We start from the raw sequence: 20,358 nt of genomic DNA, 5'->3' as shown, positions 1-20,358 counted from the left end.
TTACCGAAAAAATAAAATCCATCAACGAGGAAATTACCAAAATCAACAAAGATATCGAAGCGGTTAGTGGGTCGAATCAAGATACCAACGGCGATTTCACCGAGAAAATAAAAAAACTCAACGAGAATATCGCCCAAATCAACAAAGATATTAACGCGATTCGTATATTTACGCATCAGAAAATCGAGGAGAAAACAAAATCCATCAGCGATGATATTAACGCGATACGCCAAATCGCAAATGAAAAAGTCGATAAAACATCACATGACGAAAAAACAAAATCCATCAGCGATGATATTTCCACGATACGCCAAATTGTAAATGAAAAAGTCGATAAAACATCACACGATGACCTCCGCGAGAAAACAAAAAAAATCAGCGAAGATGTTACTAAAATTAACGATGATATTAACGCGGTACGCCAAATCGTAAACGAAAAAGTCGATAAAACATTACATGACGACCTCAGCGAGAAAACAAAATCCATCAGCGAAGATGTTACTAAAATTAACAATGAAATTAACGCGGTACGCGAATTAGCGAATAAAAAAGTCGATACATCAGTGTACGACGGAGAAATTCAAAATATCAACACGAAACTTCTCGACGCAAATACAAAAATTAACAATATTAATGCAGAAATATCATCGTTGGATATTCCTGCGTTGGCGCGTATTTCGATACCAGATCAGGTGATACCAGCAAATATATCTTGCAGTGTGACATTTGTTGTTAGAACTTCATATCGCATTTGGACACCCGAGGATAATTCTTTTAAATTTACCGCGCCAATTCAGGGTGTATATCGAGTTTATGTTGTATCCAAGATAAAATTCAATGTAAATTCGACTTTTTATGAAAATAATGAATTTTCCCCGGGATATTTCATTATTTCGTTAATTGAAGGTAACATCGCAAATTTCACAATAGAACCACAAGACAGAACCACCATGGGACCAGAGTATTATTTTGTAATTTTCGAATATTTAGCGTTTCGATCTACACCATTTACAATTGCCGAGAAAGAGAATCCCGAGTCAGTCGCAGTTGCCGAGGAAGAAGAACCCCCAATAATTTTAAAACGAAAAAACCTCGATTTTACAAAGAAATTGACTAGATAAATAACTAATAAATGACCGCATCGGATTACCGTTACAATCAGGCGCGATCATGGCAGGATTCATTAAAAAAAACTCCTAGACGAGTATCAGATAAAAATAAAAAAATACGAGCGTAGATTAGTTATCATTGACATCGCTGTGTACGCGGTATCCGCTGTAGTCGCTGGTGCTGGAATAATTTTATCCGCGGTAACAACGATAGCACCGATCGCAGCAACGATAATAATCTCGTCAACAACAACAATCGCTGGTGTTCTCAATATCGTAGCGAAAAAGATATCCTCGTGCACGAGTGAGAAATTATCGTTGTACAAAAACAAACTAACCAAGATCAACGACGCGTATTCGAAATTATCATCGCTGCTTTCTGAGAGTCTCAACGATGGCGTTATCTCCGATCTAGAATTTTCGGCAATGATCGGTATTTACTCGGAGATTGAACAAATGAATATTAATAATGTCCGAGCTAGCCCAGATCGTGACAAACACGACACCGCCGACAACAACGTTAATATCGTTAAGCTCAACCAAACCTGAATTTAGCATTAATTTTCCAACACCAATCAGCGTCAAAGAAATTGCGTTAACACAATTGCGTGTCTACAATAGCTGGCCCAATGTTAGATCGACATCATTCGGTAAACTATTGTCAAATAATTCGCTTGTTTTTGCCAACAAAAACAAATCTGATGGAACACCTGATTGGATATATGTCGGTATACCAACAGGTAGTTACGAAATTGATCAGCTGGATAAGGAATTTACCACCAGAATATCAAATATAACCGGCGATGCTACTCCGGGAATAAAAATATCTGCGCACGATCCAACGCTTTCATCGATGATAGAAGTGAAATCGCCATATATCGTTGATATTTACCAATCATTGATTAGGACCATATTAGGTTGGCCCGAAATTCCGCCTGTGGAAACATTAGATGATACAACACCCGGGTTTACCTCGTTGGATTTACCAAGTACATTAGAACCAAAAAAATCCGACTTTGTCACCAACGAGGCTTCGCTATCACACCCTACATCCAGCTTTGATATAATCAATAAGGCTCTTGATCTCATGGAGCAACATAAACTTGGTCGTATTGTGTTTTCTTTTAATTTTAAGGTGGAAAATATTTCATGGTTGGTTCTTCCCAAAATCCCACCCGCGGATACAGCGTTAGTTAATATTGATGAATATAATAAAATTATAATAACCCCAATAGACGGCGATTATATAAAAAAAACCATCAGTGAATTTAATGGAGAACATAAAATGTTTCTTTCTATTTTCCGATCATTTTTCAATGAATGTATCCTAAATAAAACAGGCTGGTGTGATTTTCTCCCAGGGCACGTGAGCAGCTTGAATCGAATTGCGAACGATCTTGAATATTATCATGAAATGTTCATTAAGGCTATCATCGACGATATATCAATCGGTGATTATATTCTTCCTATTACCAAATTTACATTGATCAAAAATTCAGGCAATAAGAAAAAATTCATGGAATTACATAAATTAACCGAGGAAACATTACCAAATTTCAAATTTCCCGGTTATGACGTTGATAAACTAAGAAAATCAGTAACTGATACCATCGATGAGTTATTTCCGAAATTACACGCTGCGTGGGCAGAGAGAAAACAATTAGCGCTGTTTCTCAGACACGATAATGATCCGACCAAAGGCGGGCGGCATATCTCGCCGGGTATCGTTAATATAACGGAAGTTATCGCGATTTATCTTCACGCGGATGTCGTTGAAGGTAGCTACAATGTTGATTCGTCAGAGTCAAATCAGGCGCAGCAGGGTTTTATTTTGTATTCGTTTTCACCTAGCGCCTCTCCGGGTTATTTGATAATAAAAGAGCCAGTGAATCCGTTTTATCTGCGATGTCATAATCGATTGTTGTCAAGGATAAATTTCAAACTAACGGATCAGAAAGGAAATTTGCTTGATATACGCGGGGAAACACTTAGTATCAATCTGCTGGTAAAATCATAGATTTTCAAATCGTGAGAATCTGTCTGCCAGGGAAAAATAAGCCAAAAAAATAAATAAAATCCGGGGGGATTTTCAAAATTAGTAAAAATTTTTAATTTTGATGGGGGTATTTACCCGTCAAATTGTGCAATTTATATAATTTCGTGAATCAGTCGGGGTAAATACCCGTCAAATTGTGAAATTTATATAATTTCGTGAATCTGCTGGGGTAAATACCCATCAAAATTAAGAAAATTGCATAATTTCAGTAAATAAATTATTTTGGTAAATAATAAAAAAAAATTAATAAAAATCAGAAAAATTAAGAAAATTGCATAATTTTATGTTTTTTATGGGGTAAATACCCGTCAAATCGAGTAATTTATATAATTTCGTGAATCTGCTGGGGTAAATACCCGTCAAATTGTGCAATTTATATAATTTTATGTTTTTGGTGGGGTAAATACCCCCGTCAAAATTGCATAATTTCAGTAAAATAATAAAAAAAATAAATAAAAATCAAGGAAATTTTCAAAATTAATATATTTTTTTAATTTTTGTTTTTTTTTTGTGATAAAATCTTCAAGGATCAGAAATTTCCTTGGCCTTGCTCTCATCGACAAGCTTTTTCAACTGCCTGACACGCGAACTAGTAATTTTTCTTGTCTCGTACTCGTCTGATAAAATCAACCTAGCTTTTTCTACCAGCGTAGATAATTTAACAAAATCCTCGACGCGATCATCGCTGACTGTTGCAAGTGATTGATACATTGCAATTTGGATTTTCTTTATTAATTTATATTCTGACGGCAGCGTGTATTTGTATTCGAGCTTCCCTTGAACAATCGTCTCAAATTCGGATCGGATTTTATTCGTGTCTAGATCCGATGGAAGATTTATTTTTTTCTTCAGGTCATCGATGGCTTCGATGATGTTATTTATATTCTGTTGGTCCATTTTATATAGATTTTGTAATATTCAATTTAATTTTAGAAAATCTTGAGATTTTTAATCAGATATTATCGGAATATAGGAAAATTCGATCCACTCGTTAAATTTATAGGAAAATGCTGCGCTAGTTATTTTTTCTGCCGCGAATTTCACCGATGCTGGATTAATACTAAAATATTTTGCGGCGGCGGTCATCGACGTGAATATAATTTCTTCATTTGTTTCTCGATTTACTGATTTAACTGCCTTAGCTAGTCGCGCACCACCGGTATTACCAAATCTTGAATTTTCACTCGGAGTTACTGCGCGAAGATTATATATATTATTATTAAGTTTATCTCCGTCAATGTGATCGATGACAAGTCCAATTTTTATTGGTCCTTTGTGACATTCGAATACAAACTTATGATTGTAATACGCAATTCTTCTCTTTGCTGGACCGAAAGTAAATATATGATAGCCCGAATTGCTAACCCTACCAACATTTTTCTTCGTTTTGATATGCCTAACGATACCATCCGATGACGACTCGTAACCCTCGATCGTAGGATGAGATTTATAGTCGTGCGTGATTTTCATTGCAGGAATCGTTGATTTCATCTCCATATACAATATTCTGTTTGTTTAAATCGTAATTTGCCTTGAATCGATTAATATAATCTTCTTCGCATGTTATCACCGACGAGGATCTTTTTTCATAATATCTCCGTAATTCCCGATAATTTTTCCCTCCACAGGATAAACACAACCGTGTCTTTCCTCGAGTGCCAACTTGACAAACTAAACACCGCTGTGGTCCTTTACTGCCTCGTCGAATCGCATATATATGAGCGCCACAATAATCGCCTCTGCAGGATTTGTCGCATGATTTTGTTGATCCGATTGGTATCCACGAACATTTATTCATTATAATTTAAATATTTGTCTAAAATATAATAATGGATACATTTGATCTTGATGAGGCAGAATATATCATTCCTGAGGTTGATCGTGCCAAAAAAGAATTTTTCGATGATGGAGCGGTTCACACTTGGTCGACATGGAAAACTAACTCTGTTGATGCTACGATGAATCTGGAACGGGCCAAGAAGATAATCGAGCACATAAAATTCGAACACAAGGAAGAACGATTTATCTTCGGAATAAAATTTATTGCACAAATACCTGACGACACTTGGATTATTCGCGATAAGCGAGATCCAATACGTGGCAGTAAGAAAAATGTTATTCTTGATAAAAATTCGAAGCCAGGATTATTATTGGGAATCGATGGTCCTTATTATGCCAGGGCGTATCCTTCTAGCGCTGTTGTTTATGGAATTTATCGGCTAAATAATAATCCTGACATGAAAAATCTACCTGCGATGAAAGAATCACCGATGATAAATTGCGTTGCTGAGCGCGTTATCGAGCACATGAAAAACGCTCGTCGTGGTTCTGGATTGACCCAGTTGAGGTTGAATAAAATTAACGCGTGGGCGAAGACTGTTGTTGATGGCGCATCGATTGACGATGTTGCTGCGTTGAGCAAGAAACTTAAATTTCCTATTACCGTGAAAACGCTATCGGGAGAAATATTATATTCGTCACCTTATAGATCTCGAGGAGTACCAATCGAAATTGTTGATCATAATTCACATGCGTGGTCGCAGTCGGTAATGATATTTCCGCGAGATCGTTCTGTTAAATTTTATCCCGTTGATGGTGCAAAGGACAATTCCGATGCCATGTTCAGATATATCAAAATATTAGCCGCATCTGATCCGATATCAGTTTGGTTATTCTCGAGCGAAGAAAAATATGATCAGTTTATATTGCCGCGAGGAGATATTTACCGTGATGAAAAATTACATGAATCTATGAAAAATATCGCGGTGAAATATTCGTCAAATCCCGATCAGTTATTAACGAATTGCTTTACTGTTCCGTCTGTTGCCGCTCACGCTGCCAGAGAGAGAAATTCGTGGAAACCTACAAGGAATGAATTTCTCAATGATATTCAACTTAGCTGTATCGAATACGGCCATGGCGGATTGTGGAATACCAAATATTATTTCGAAGACATGATATCCGTTGACATGAGCGAGTGCTATCCTGGAAGTTTCCTCGGATACGGCGATTGTGCGGATTATTTTGCTAAATTTGGTCATCCCACCAGCGAGATGACAAGAGTTGCAATTAACGGGCCGTTGCCTGATTTTGTCATGACCGGATTCGCTTGTGTCACTTCATTCGAGTTTGCTGAAAATTTACATAAAATTTGTTATATTTGGTTCGGCAGACATTTATCTCAACGCAGATGGGTTCCCACGGTGTTGTTGAGATATATGCTGGATTCGTCAATGTTAATATCGTTGACGATAAGTGAGGCAATTATATCATACAGGAAACAAACTGAAGTGTGGTTGCCGACAGATTGTGAAAACGCGAAGGATATCGGAAGAAAAATAATTGGCAAATTTACTCAAGGAGGATCCGTTGATCATAAACATCGACACGCTAGGTTGTTTATTAATGATGCCGAGATGGACTTTATTATTGCCGATACAGTGTCGCGAGGAATATTCTGCAACAGAGAGAATATTATTATTGACGGAGTAAAGTTGGGTACCGTAATTAGCTATCTCGATGGAGAATCAGCGCAGTATACGCATTTGAGATCATCGATGCTCGCTTATGTGAGTATAAATTTGCTATCGATGATAAACAAATTTTCTGATATCGCAGTAAGGGTCGCAACGGACTCGTTTTATATCGATAAGAAATATCAGTATAGACTGGATAATTTAATCACCGATGGCTCTTGGGGAACTTGGAGGATAAAAAACGAAGATATCCTAGATTATTGTGAAGACGCCGATGTCGAAGATTGCGATAAATTTCATCGAGATAAATTTGAGGAAATATCGATGGCTGCATCTGCATTTGACCCGATTTCACGTAGTAAATTCGTTTACATGAATGGTCCTGGTGGTAGCGGTAAAACAACGCGAGCGATAAATTTATTTGCGAAATCTGATATGATCGTGTTAACTCCAACTCACAGATTAGCGCGAGAAATAAGGCAACGCGGCGTTGATTCTTGCACTTATCACAGTTATTTCAAATACAGCGGTGGATTATGGGATTCGGCTCGCATGGGAAATAAATATATCAATAAAATTATAATATTTGATGAAATTTGCACAGTAAATTTAGTTGTATTAAAATCATTCCTGGCATGGCTGGAGGAGAAAAATACCGCCGTGATAATGTGCGGAGATCATGGCCAGCCTGATCCGATTGATGGTGAATCTCCGCACGAATGGCTCAGGAATTTCGTTGACTATTATGAGGAAATCGACGCTGATTATAGATCTACGGATATTTTACTGACTGAATTTAAGAAATTAATTCGATTACAACCGAATAAAATTCAATGTGACGTGATGAGAAGAATAATCGACGAGACTCCGATGGATATTTTTCTTAATTTGTGGCGTCCCGATCATTTGATCGTTGCTAGCAGAAAAATTGTTCGCGATATTATTCAGGATATGTTATTCAAACTGCATTGCGAGAAATTTCCAACATTGCAGGTGCCGTTGTGTTACAGGCCCGCTGATACCAGGAAACAAAATATCAGTGTTACTCTGCCATGCGGAGAGGAAAAGATCTTGGTACTGAACGATATTATTCTTGTTGATATTAATCTTGTTAATGACGCGATAAATGCAGAAAGATCGCCATGGAAACTAGGATATGCAACAACGATACATTCATCGCAGGGATTGACCGTAGATGGACAAGTTTGGATTGTCGATGATAGAATTTCCTGGTCAAATTTAGTGTATCTGGCCGTGTCAAGAGTAAGAAAATTATCTCAGTTAGGTAGAATTCGGTTTCACATTAATGACGCTGGCGGTAGTTGAGTATCTTTCGGTATTATTTGTAATTCCTCCTTGGTAAATCCGCGTTGTGGCGCTAGCGAATCTAGGAAATAAATTGCTGGTCTTCCCGATGATCTTGTTACGGCTGATATTTTGTGTGTTGTAACGCTCCAAGTTGGATCGGTTGCTCTTTTTCTTCCTCCTTCGGCCTCGCCTTCTTTATATAAATACCTGACCGTGACGCTACCTAGCACAGGCGGAATTGTGGAATCTCGCTTTAGTGGTATATTCGATTTTGTAATTGCAATTGCGGGTTTCATTGCTATTGTTCGAGTTACTTCGTTATTTAGCGCGTTAATCACGTGAGGTAATCTTGTTACCCAATCATGAGATCGATTATCTTGAATAAATTCGCGCGCGTACTGATATCCGAATAATCGTTCTGCAAGAGTTTTATTGAATCTTTCGACGATAGCCTGATTGTGATGAACACCTACAATACCGCGACGGATTTTAACATTATTTTTTTTCATCAGTGAAGTAACCGCGCCAAGAAATTCTCGACCTGGATCAACCTGGAGAAGTTTCGGCCAGGTCAGCGGAGATCGTGAGTAAATTTCGCTAAACGCCTTAGCGATCTCCGTTGCTGTTTTATTCGATAACGGCTCGGCTTCTTTATACCTGCTGGCGATATCAACGACTGTCAAGACATATTTATATGTGACTCCGTCGACGGTATCGTAAGGAAGAAACATTAAATCAGCCTGATGGACCTCATTAGGGACACTGACAGTGAAACTTGCATATGGTATTTTCTTAGGCGGAGGAAGATATATTTGCCAAATTGCCTGTTTCGATAGCCACGATTCAGCGGTGGATTGTTTTACTTTTGCTGCCTTGGCGAGTTTGGCTATTGCTGATTTTCCTCGCCAGAATCCTCGCGGAGAATAATATATTTGCTCCATTATTATTTACCAGCACCGAATACTAATTTACCTTTCATCGCGCCTTTTACCAGCCAAGTTGCCAATTTTTCTTTGAAACTTTTGTCAGGAATCGCGTTTAATGCGTGAATTAGCCTAATATCAGCGAGATGCCTTTGTTGTAAATCTCCGCTGTAATATGCGAGATCGTGATAGTAACACGCGTTATCGATGGCGTTTATTGGATCTTCGCCTTGTTTTGGTTGTTTATTATTATCGAGTCTGATATCGAGCCTCGTGCCGGGTCCACAGTAATTGTATCCTGGCAGATGTTTCTCTCCGGGATATTTCGCCCAAGGCAACCCGGGTAGATTTTTCAAGGAGGCGGTAATGTCTCCTCCGGTTCTATTTTTTTTTTTACAAATTTAAACTTGCGTGTCTTACAAACTTCGCATTCTCCGGCAATTGCGTTTCTGTTGTTGCGTGTGACGATTTCGGTTGGATTTAACGTAGCTGTGCGCGTGCGACACTTAACACAATATAGATCCATATTATTTTATATCATGAATGTAATTGATTTTTCAGCCACGAAGCGACGCGAACAAGTGAAACACAACGCGGTGTTACCAAATTCGATAAGGATGATAATTATTGGCCCATCCGGTTCTGGAAAGACGCAGCTGTTGCTAAATTTGATAATGCGATGGTTAAAATGGGACAAATTGTATTTGGTTGCACCGTCCGTTGATGATCAGCGATGTTATCAAGTACTAAAAGAATTTAGCGACAATACCGACGAAGGCACAATCGAATTCATCACGGATATCAATGAAGCTCCATCCGTGGAAAATTTAGACGGCGATGTTAATAATCTTGTTGTTTTCGATGATGTTATGCTGGACAAGCAAACTAATCCGGCTAGGATATTCTCGCGTGGCCGACACAAGAACACCGATGTTATTTACGTGACGCAGCGATATACGCAAATTCCTAAAGTAATTAGGGACAATTGTAACATTTTGTCGGTTTTCAATGGCGTCGATACTCACACGTTGAGAAATATTTATCAGACTTGGTGCAACGGCGACATGGACATAAACAAATTCAAAAATTTATTCAGCCGCGCCCAGACAACACCGCATGGGTTTATCACGATTAATCTTCATGATCCGCGTAGTAGATATCGAATCGGTCTTGATCAAATTTATTCATAAAATTGCAGCCAAACTTTGACAAACTTTCGCTGACGGAATAAATTTCCTACCCCCCCCTAAAATCTTCGTTTTTTCTTTGTCCAGAATCATCGATTTTGCACACAAAAATTGCAATCGGTGACGAATTTACGCAAATTAATTTTCGTAGGAAGCTTTATTTTTGCTTTCTGAGGCTTCTACGGAGAAAGTTCTCGTAGGAGGCTTTATTTTGTCTGTACAGTCTGGTCTGTACAACTTCCCTGCTGCTCTCTGACACTGTGAAATCACAGATTTTCATGGTGGCTTATTATTTGTAGATGTCATTGATCAGTCCCTTAATACCTACTAATTTAACATCCATGAATACAGATTTTATAATAGATATTTCTGTTCTAATACAGAAATCATGAATTTGTATCCTTACTAAACTCTGTGTTTCCTAAAGTGATCAATATGTCTTGCTATTTTTCTTTGTTCTCAGGCATGCTGCTTTTGATTAGAATAATAGTTAAATCTTGTATTGCTTTAAATGTGTGGTCAGATTCTATGATTCATTGTTATTATTTTTTCCAATAAATGTTTTGGTAAACTTATATGATTTGTCAGAAAAAAAAACAATGATGCCTGTGGAAGTGATGTTGCATCATTTATCTACTTTTACACTATATCTTTTCTTGTAAGAACATCTTTTTCATTTACCAATGTCTTATTTTTACACCTTGTTGCAAGACTAATATAAAGTTATAAAAAAATATAGCAAGTCAAACATTTTTATATCATAGATTTAAAAAAATGGATGAAAGTCAAGGAATCATTTTCCCCAGAGCACTCATAAAATCAATGTCATTGCAGTTAACGGTATTGTCAACAGCATCATAATCATCACTGATGGCCTAGCAGTAACATTCAGCACTTTCAATCCAGTTGTCACAGGTTCTTTCTCCCACTTCTAGTCTTTCATATGAGACTTATACCTATGGCCTGAGGGGCTTTCATGGCAGAGTGGTATAAGATGCTTGTCTTGTGATACAGATCTAAGGGGTTTCCATGGCAGTGGTACAAGATGCTTGTCATGTGATTACTTGCCTCCAATGTGATAATGAGAATGTTGCCAGTTACTTGTGGAAGGTCAGTGGTTCTACATAAGTGGTGTTTGGTGTCTCAAAAGGACTTGGATTTTCTTCAGCAGTAAAACTGGCTGCCATTTATAGATCCTCTTCATCTGAAAATGGTGTAAAGGCCATAATGATCTACTGAAACCCCCGAGATCTCATGTCTAAATGACTTCAGCTGTTGGAGATAAACGTCAAATCAACAGAGGCTCCATGTGCCCAAGTGTACTAAGGTGCTTGCTTTTACATCACTTAAACATCTCACAGAGTGAGTTTGTGTCACAGATCAACCAATTTAGGTTGGTGGTCTTTCAGGGTTCTTCCTCCACCTAATATACTTTAAGAAAATCACCAAAAAACCCAAAATCAAACTACACTGAATCAACCAACTAATCAACTGTGGCAACAGCAGCAAAGGTACTAGTCATTCATTTTTGCCACAGCTGTAATAGTTTATAACTTTTGACTCAAGTAATTTTTGTAGACCTTAGAATATCGTCAATTATGTCTTTCTGACAGTTACCTAAAAGTCATCATTAGTTGGTGCAAATGGATTTTTCATGGTGAGCATATGAGATGGAAGTCTTGAGCAATCCTAGATCACACACTGCCGAAAAGTTAACATTTTAGCTCACTTAAATTTTCTCTTAACAATGTTCATTATTCCAACTAGAACTGTTATAACTTATTCAAGCTATATTCACCAATATCTGATGATATGCATCTGTAATAAATATTTGTAACAAAGTATGAGAATGCATCAATGTTTTTCAATGATGCATTTGAATTGAGCAACAACCACAATCAACAAACCAAGAAATAAAATTATTCACATCTCTCGGGCAGAAGTAGGGTATAATTATAATCTGCCAAAAGATTTTTAATTTTTTTAATTTGCCAAATATTTTTTCCAACCATACGGATTCAGTGGACATATCACCAGAATGGACAGAAACAGACCAAAAGGTTAAAATCAGTTTGATACAGCTTTTAAGTAGCTAAATTCATACTGGTTTAGTTAACTGTACACCCTTTATTATCTTCCCTTTGATGAAATTTGTTACTGAAGCTAAGAAACTAATGTTGCACACAAAAAAAAAGAGGCACACTTCTACTCATTGTTTTTATTCTTCTTCTCCATTCCAGCCTGTTCTTATGATCTTCTCCCCCCACATAGTTTGTTTTGTTTATGATATGTATCTAAATTTCTCACTTACTTTTCCTACTACTATACAAATGTTCTGTGAATATGCATATCAGTGTGAAACACAATGGGGGAGACTAAATCCAAGATTGAAAACCTCTACATTTCTGGATGTATTCTGCTTGGATTCCATATTTCTGCACAAAACGCAAGAGTTCAGGACTCTACACTAATTCAGTTTCCACTGTAAATTTGTGCAAACACCACGATATTAAAATTCAGTAACTTAAAATTCTGAGTGATCATGATCAAATTTTTATCAGTATAGACACATCTATGACGACAGCTTTTGTGAAGAAAAAAAACCATAACAGCTGCACCATTTTCTGGATCTATACAAATTTGAAATGTGTACTTTCAATACTGCACCAAAGAGTCAGCTGCTGATTTCAGTAATGAGTCGTTCAAACTCGGGTCTGTAAAGGGATGGAAATTATGTTAATAAAACAATGTCCCTCACTTTTTTCAGTTACAAGTAGGACAAGCTCTCCAAAGATTGTTTTTACTAAAATCTTACTTTCATTATAAACCAATCAGGGACAGTCAAACACATATATACTCTATTTTATCTTCACTGATTTATAGCATGGTTCTCGTTCTTTCACATCTGTAGTAATGTGAGTCCTTGAACAACTCTCAATGGTTGTAAGCCTTTTTCGACCATGCTGAATGGACACACTGTAAGATAATGTTCAAGTAACAGAAATACCATGGGATAACCAGAGACCAATAAAATGAATAGTCAAGTTATCTGCTCTGCAGGGATGCTGCCAGGATTTCAGGATGTACTCTAAGTTTTGTGTGTGTGTGATCTCCAATGAGGACGTGGTGGTGGTGGGAATAGTCATTGTTAAATATCTCCCTAACGCTTAAATATCTGTCACTCTTTCTTACTGTCCCACTCTGTTACAGCTCTACTGAAATCAAAATTCTCGAAGAGATGTCATCTCTAGTTGTATAGCGATTATTACTGTGATGTCATTTGTCATGGTCACATGGTTGTGGTGGGGTCTTGGTTGGGATGGCATAAAGACTATAGGCTTACTCCATATTTGACAGCTAATTATGATGTCAAAAGAATTCAGAAATTTCTAGCAATTCAGTTGGACTCGGATACTTGATTCATAGTCAATGAACAGGTTCTAAAATTGATGTGTTTATTTTGGAGCTATGTTCCTCCATCACATTCAAGATTTGGATATACCAAAGGTGAAATTAGTACAGTTGCAACCTAAACTACTATTGTGGCTACTTCAAATGTTATATAATGTAAGACTTTAATGCAAGAACTCGTAGCTTCAGTGATTTTGGGGTTAAAAAAATTAATTTCTTCTCAAACTCAATTTGGTGCAGATTACATTGTTTTTTAATGATACGGTGAGAATTCTTGATGTGTAAAAATTGCACAAGAAATGAACATCAGATCAGAAAATTACTACCACTGGGAAAATACTGATAGGAATATACAGAAATAATGATATAATTATTTAAGTAGAATATGTGGTGACAATACTAGCGCTAGTTCTACAACTTTGTGCAAAATACATCTTGTACAACTATTCTGTTATTTCTAACAACACTGTAATATGGCAATAATTTCTGTCCACTTTTTACTTTAGTCCCTTGCTAATTAATAGTTTTAGATTTTACAACACTAAGCACATTTTACCTTTTGACAATAACCCATCATTACAAATATTTAGATTGCAAGAAAATAGAAGTTACATTTTTATTAAAAGCACTGGTACCAGTAAGACTAAAGGAGATGGTATAAAAAGGAGATGGTATAAAAAAAAGGAATCAGGATGAACAGATTAGTAGTGTAGTAAAGAATCCATATATCAGAATGACATTAAGTATTTTTTCATCAATTTCATAATCAGTTAATGAAACTGCTTAAAAATGTATTGTACTAGATAACAGACTTTTTTAGTTATCAATTTTGCAATATAAATACCAAATGATGGCTTGGAACTAAGTGCCAAAAAGTCTGCAGAAAATACCACCATGATCAAAATATACATAGGAAGAACCGAGTTTACACAGATCAGTCAGTCTCTTATGTTTTAATGTCATTTAATTTTTGCACATAGAGAGCATGTACATCATTTGGTCATACATCTGCATGATACAAAAGCTTGTCTTTTTATTCTTTTGTTGCTCTGTGGTTCTGCCAACTAGAGATCTACACACACTTAATTATGTTGTATGGGGATTCTCTGATGTTCCCTATGAGGGCTATTCCATTTAAACATACCACTTCCCCACGGACGGCAAAATAAAAAAACTTCCATGCATGGTCATCAATAAACAATAATCACTTCTGTGCCATGTCATATCAAAAGATGCATGGCCATGTGTGTCCAAAATTCACTGCTATGACTGGTGGTGGTAGAAAAAAATCACTTCTATGGGTGGTCACCCATTTTTTAATGTGCTTTCCCCCGCCCCCAGGGGTATGTTTAAATGGAATAGCCCTGAGCATTAATCTGTTAATTGTTTCTGAATTTAATATGATCCTCCTCCTCGGTGTACAAATATTATTCTGTGCTGTGAACTACTTTCATTGACTGCTGTCTGAAACGCACATGCATAACTAGCTTGAACAAGTTACTGTTCTTTATGGTAGTGCAATTTTCAACATCTCATATGTATGGCCCCATGGGTATTCTCTCTTGGATATCTCTGTCCCAAAAATAAAAGTTTTGAACCAGAGGTCTTGTTAGGATTTTAAAACTAAGAGTTCATGGCTCCCATTTTGGTAAAAATATGAGTTCCATCAGGAAAAGTTGCAGTCCCTTCTCAGAAAACTATGCCAATTATAAGAACTATTGGTTGCCAAAGAGTTTAATTTCTGCATTCTTTATAACACTGACATAACTCTTGCTTGTCCATCAGAGTGAGTCTGAATTTTTTCGATCCAAGGAAGGTCTTATTCAAAGCACTAAGCTAGGCATCACACACTTTCTTACACTTGGCTAATGTCCCTTTCAAACTATCAGTTCTAGCAACTTTAGCCCTCTCCTGAATCTCACAATCTTCGTCAATTTGCCGTTGAACCCCAAAATACTCATTCAAGTCTATGTCTCAACATGTCATGATTCCGAGGTCACGTGCACTGCTTATTCCGTTACACTGGAAATGAACACAACATTGAAAGCTAAAGTTGTTTATTTGATGTACCGTTATAAATGACCACATGTACATATCTGGGTATTTCTGCCTCTGAATTCAAGCACTGTAAATATCAGTAGATTTTCCCACCCAGCTGCCAGTCAAAGCCTTTGATCTCGCCACTTAGCTATTGCAGCATGTTCTTTTGATGTACTCTTATAATGGTGACGACGAGGGGGGGGGGGCTTTCAACCACCAAATTCTGTCATTGTAAATATCATCACAGCTAACTGATCAACACATTTTCCCACTATGCAGGTGACTGAAGCAGGACTGGCAAGTCTTTGAATTTTACCGCCCACCTAAATAAAAAAAATTGGCGTCCAAATACGCGTGATTATAAGCGTTTCCAAGACCTCTGTCAGTTTTCACTAACATGAACCCTGCCATAGATTCACTTCCTTGAATCAGTGTTTTGCTGCCTCTTATGCCAGATTTTTTTCTTCCATAATGCTGTATTAGGGTTTTAAGTCCAACATTCCCATAGTCTGCTTGTTTAGACATTTAAAAAATATAACCGGCATACTGTCCATCCAACACGTACATCGGACTCGCACTCAACATCAATTTTGGGCTCAAAATCACACACTGGTATTTCCAGTGACATTTTTCCAATGTCCAACAGACCGATATACATGAAATTCATTGTCATCATAGCTATCACCAGCCAGTATTTGCCAAATGAAAACATCATCTGAAACATTTTGGTTTCCTGTGTGGCCCTTATTGGAAACACGCATTTGTAAAACTTCAACGATGAAAGTAAGGCTAAAACTCCATAAAATGCCTGTTCCAGGGCCAATGAACGAATAAAATTTAGTTTAACAGCTATTCATGTCGATCAGAAGTATCCAGATATCCGGATGTCGCATCAAGTGTTGTGAGACAGCTACGGCAGTGCGAATTACGTAGCGAAATGCACTTTTAAAGTTAAAGTTAAAAGTTTAATAAAAATTGCATACTGCGCAAAGCACATTTTTTACATCCGCGACGTTGACATAATTTGCCGAACACGTGTCACTGCTTTAAAAGTATGCGAATTCATACAAATTACGTGCACTCGCATGTACTGGCATCATTTTCTGACCAAATGATTTATTCACATTAGACCGCTAGGAGGGGGTTAGATGCGATTTTAAATATATATTCGTTGTTTTTTTTCTTCTTTCTGACAATCCCACCAGCGATTTCTCATTTTGTTAGCACAACCCGCAACAGAAGTGATTTTCCTAACCAACCTTCCACTGTCAGAATCAAAATAGTTCGAAACACAACCTCCTACAGATGTTTTTTTGAAGTGCCGTCCCCGGGGGTGATATATGTTTTACTGGAACAGCCCTTAACAATTATATTTATAGATAACAAGTATGGAATCAGGTTAGTACAAATGTCTCACACAATACTTATTTTACATAGATGCAAATATATACAAATGTTTCTACTGGAGTACAGCAGCTGCTGCCTTTGCCAAAAGACAACTTGATTCTCAAAGCCAATGACTTATCAGACAGAGGTGAAGTCTGCATGTGATGCATGAATAATGGCTGTCACTGCCAAATCACCATTACATGGGAAAGTATTATCTACCATGGTATTATTACATTTGAAATAAACTGCAACAGCACAGACAATCATTCAACAGTACACTGGCCATCCCTGCCACAGATAATTACTTAATAGTACACTGACCATACATATAAAAGACAATGACTCAATAGTACACAGGCTATCCCGACCACAAACAATGACTCAAATGTACACTGGCTATCCCGACCACAGACAATGACTCAATAGTACAGCGGCCATACCTACCAAAGACAATGACTCAATAGTACACTGGTCATACATACTACAGGCAATGACTCAATAGTACACTGGCCATACCTACCACAGACAATAACTCAATAGTACACTGGCCATACCTACCACAGACAATGACTCAACAGTACACTGGATATCCCTACCACAGACAATGACTAAATAGTGCACTGGCCATCCCTTCCACAAATAATCACTCAAGAGTACACTGGTCATCCCTGACACAATGACTCAACTGTACACTGGCCATCCCTACCACAGACAATGACTAAACTGTACACAGACCATCCCTACTACAGACAATCACTCAACAGTACACTGGCCATCTCTGCCAGAGATAATGACTCAATTGTTCACTGGCCATCCCTACCACAGACAATGACTCCACAGTACACTGGCCATTTTCACAAAAGACAATCACTCAACAGTACAAATGCCATCCCTGCCACAGACAACGACTCAGTAGTACACTGGCCATCCCTGCTATAGTAGATCACTCAACAGTATACTGGCCATCCCTGCCACAAACAATCACTCAACAGTACACAGGATGCCCCTGCCACAAACAATGACTCATTGCAGCTGTACTACTTATAGCTAGATTCAGAAACAAACAATAACCTATCAGCAATATGTTATTGCTACAGGAATGTTGTGGTTTCATTCTGCACACCTGAGACAAACAATATTGATAACATCACATTTTTAATCAGCAAAATGGATGGTGCAGGGTAAACACAATCACATATATCCAACTAACGTTATGGGTTGGTGGCTGCCCATCTAAATTTGCAGACCTTGAGTGAAATGAAAATCAGGATGCCAAATGAAGCATATAAAAAATCAGGATTTGGAGAAGAAGAAAAAAACAGGATCAGTGTTGTGACCATATATTTACAAAAACTTTAGAAAGAAATCGACATATCCACTGCCTTATGCTATTTACTTAATGCGAAAAATGTATGCTAGTCATATGGTGAAAATCTATCATATGTCCACTTTCATCTTTTATAATGATATTTAGAGTGAGTTCAATTAACACACTAAATATCAGCATAAAAGATGAAAAATTGATTGATTTTCTTGGCATGACTGTTGTGTATTCTTCAAGATATTTCTGCATCACTTTTTGCTCTCTTCATGCAGTAATCCTGAATCAAAAGATATTTGTAAAATCTTTTCGGCATTTTTAAAAATCTTGTTTTTGGTTAAACAAAATCAGAAAATCTGAATTTATGGATTTCTGAACAAAATTTCAGGATCATACCAAGTAAATCAGCTAAGGGGTAGATCTGAATTGGTTTTTCTCTCCACAATGTCTCATTTCCTCCACCTAAAAAAAGTCCACGCCACCACCCTGGGATTTCTATGGTTACTTTACTGTAAACACTGAGTGTATTGATTATTTTCATCCCATGTCTTTGTAGAATCCACTTAAGTACACTCCACTACCAAGCAAACAAAAAATCCAGGTTTTACTAGAGGAGTCAGGCCTGTGTGACAATGTGCTGCTGAGCAATACACTTAACTGATTTACAACCCATGTTACTACCTACAACAATGTCCTTAGGGATACAGAGATAATCCACAAACTAGCCAGGCAGATTCCACTCTCGAATTGAAGTCGAGTGAAACATTACCCCTGGAGAAGACATACAGCTACATACCTGTCAGTTCACAGGCATAGTTCACTTAACTGTACTCAACAACACCCTCCACCAACACAAGTGAAATAAAGTCAAGATAGTTTGTGTATTATATATCTGTATTAACAAAACTTGTTCTGCCATTAAAAACACATGAACTGAAACTAAAGATATTCAAATCAAATCTAAAATTCAATTCTAGTTATATGTAAACTGCATGTGTAACAATCCAATATTCCAAATTTAATTTAGGATTTATTCTAGAAGCAATATTAACTGACCTCTGCCCAGCTTTTGTTGGACAACAATCTCCTCCATGTGGCAAGGAAGACACCACTCCCCCTTCCATTCTGAGTGGACATTGTCCCTCCCACAACCACTGTATCCTTGACAGTGAGAGGACATTCTACTGTCTGGAATATGTTCATAGTGTTGATCTCTACTGTGGGAAAATGAGGCCTGCAATGCAGAAAATGGTAAGATATTAAATATAAGACTGGATGATTTAAGGAAGTGTGTCTGCTAATAAGAGTACACTGGTTTGTACAAAAAAAGGTTAAATGTAGAGATAAATAAAAGTCAAGTTTAATACACATATGCCTCTGCTGATGGCCAAAGATTTATTACAGTATATATGTATGTAATTCTTCAAACTCTACTTTTTGACAAACTTTAATTGATAGAAATCACTTATATTCTGCCTTAAAATAATGTACCTAACTCTCATGTATAATATTCTATATCAGGTTTCCTGAAATCCCTGTTTATTGCCAGATATGTCTGGCAGTTCAAAGTTTTTCACCAGAATAAGTAACTGGACACTGGTTGTATGAAATTCCAAATTATCTTCGATCATTTATCCATTAAAATGTCAAATAAACACCTTAATGCAGTAAAATTCAAAGATCACTGTCTCGTTTACAGATGGTTTCTTTTGTTAGACAATCAATCAAGATGTTACCAACTAAAATTAACTCAGTGAACACAAGGTCTAGTATACACATTGTTTCATTGCATAATAATCAATAGAGGTGTCACCAACTAAGCTTGTTACAGCTCAAATGCCTAGAGACTACACTGCACACAATTAGCTAGTAAAATGATCTTAAAATGATGTTAGGGATATCAACTTAATCCTGTAGTAAACAATAAGAGGTACATTTCAGACTGGCAAAGACTGGCATCTCATTACAAATGTCTTTGTTATTCTAAGGCTTTTTGATTTAGTTGCTAGGTATATATGACTAGACAAAACAACAGTAAGTAACAGTCACTTTCCAAGTTTTACTGCTTCAAAGAGCACTACTCACCAAGCCATTAAACATTAACTTTTAGACAGTTTTTGATCTGCCATAGTGTACCA

The 20,358-nt window shown here is 37.1% G+C and overlaps 1 protein-coding gene across 2 annotated transcripts in view; it reads right to left on the bottom strand.

The window, feature by feature from the left end:
* The window catches only part of LOC149781736 (dnaJ homolog subfamily C member 11-like), a 117,214-nt gene that overhangs the window by 68,317 nt on the left and 28,539 nt on the right, over window positions 1-20,358 (bottom strand). For both annotated transcript variants that reach the window (XM_089935848.1, XM_089935847.1), the window contains exon 6: window positions 19,277-19,454. In XM_089935848.1, the coding sequence (XP_089791974.1) occupies window positions 19,277-19,454 (178 nt within the window). The remainder of the gene's footprint in view (window positions 1-19,276; window positions 19,455-20,358) is intronic.

The sequence above is a fragment of the Sinohyriopsis cumingii genome, chromosome 15 (genome assembly GCF_028554795.1).
Source record: "Sinohyriopsis cumingii isolate HCF-2022 chromosome 15, ASM2855479v2, whole genome shotgun sequence".
Lineage (NCBI taxonomy): Eukaryota > Metazoa > Mollusca > Bivalvia > Unionida > Unionidae > Sinohyriopsis > Sinohyriopsis cumingii.
Note: the sequence above shows the minus strand (reverse complement) of the source record. Positions and strands in the feature narration are given on the sequence as shown.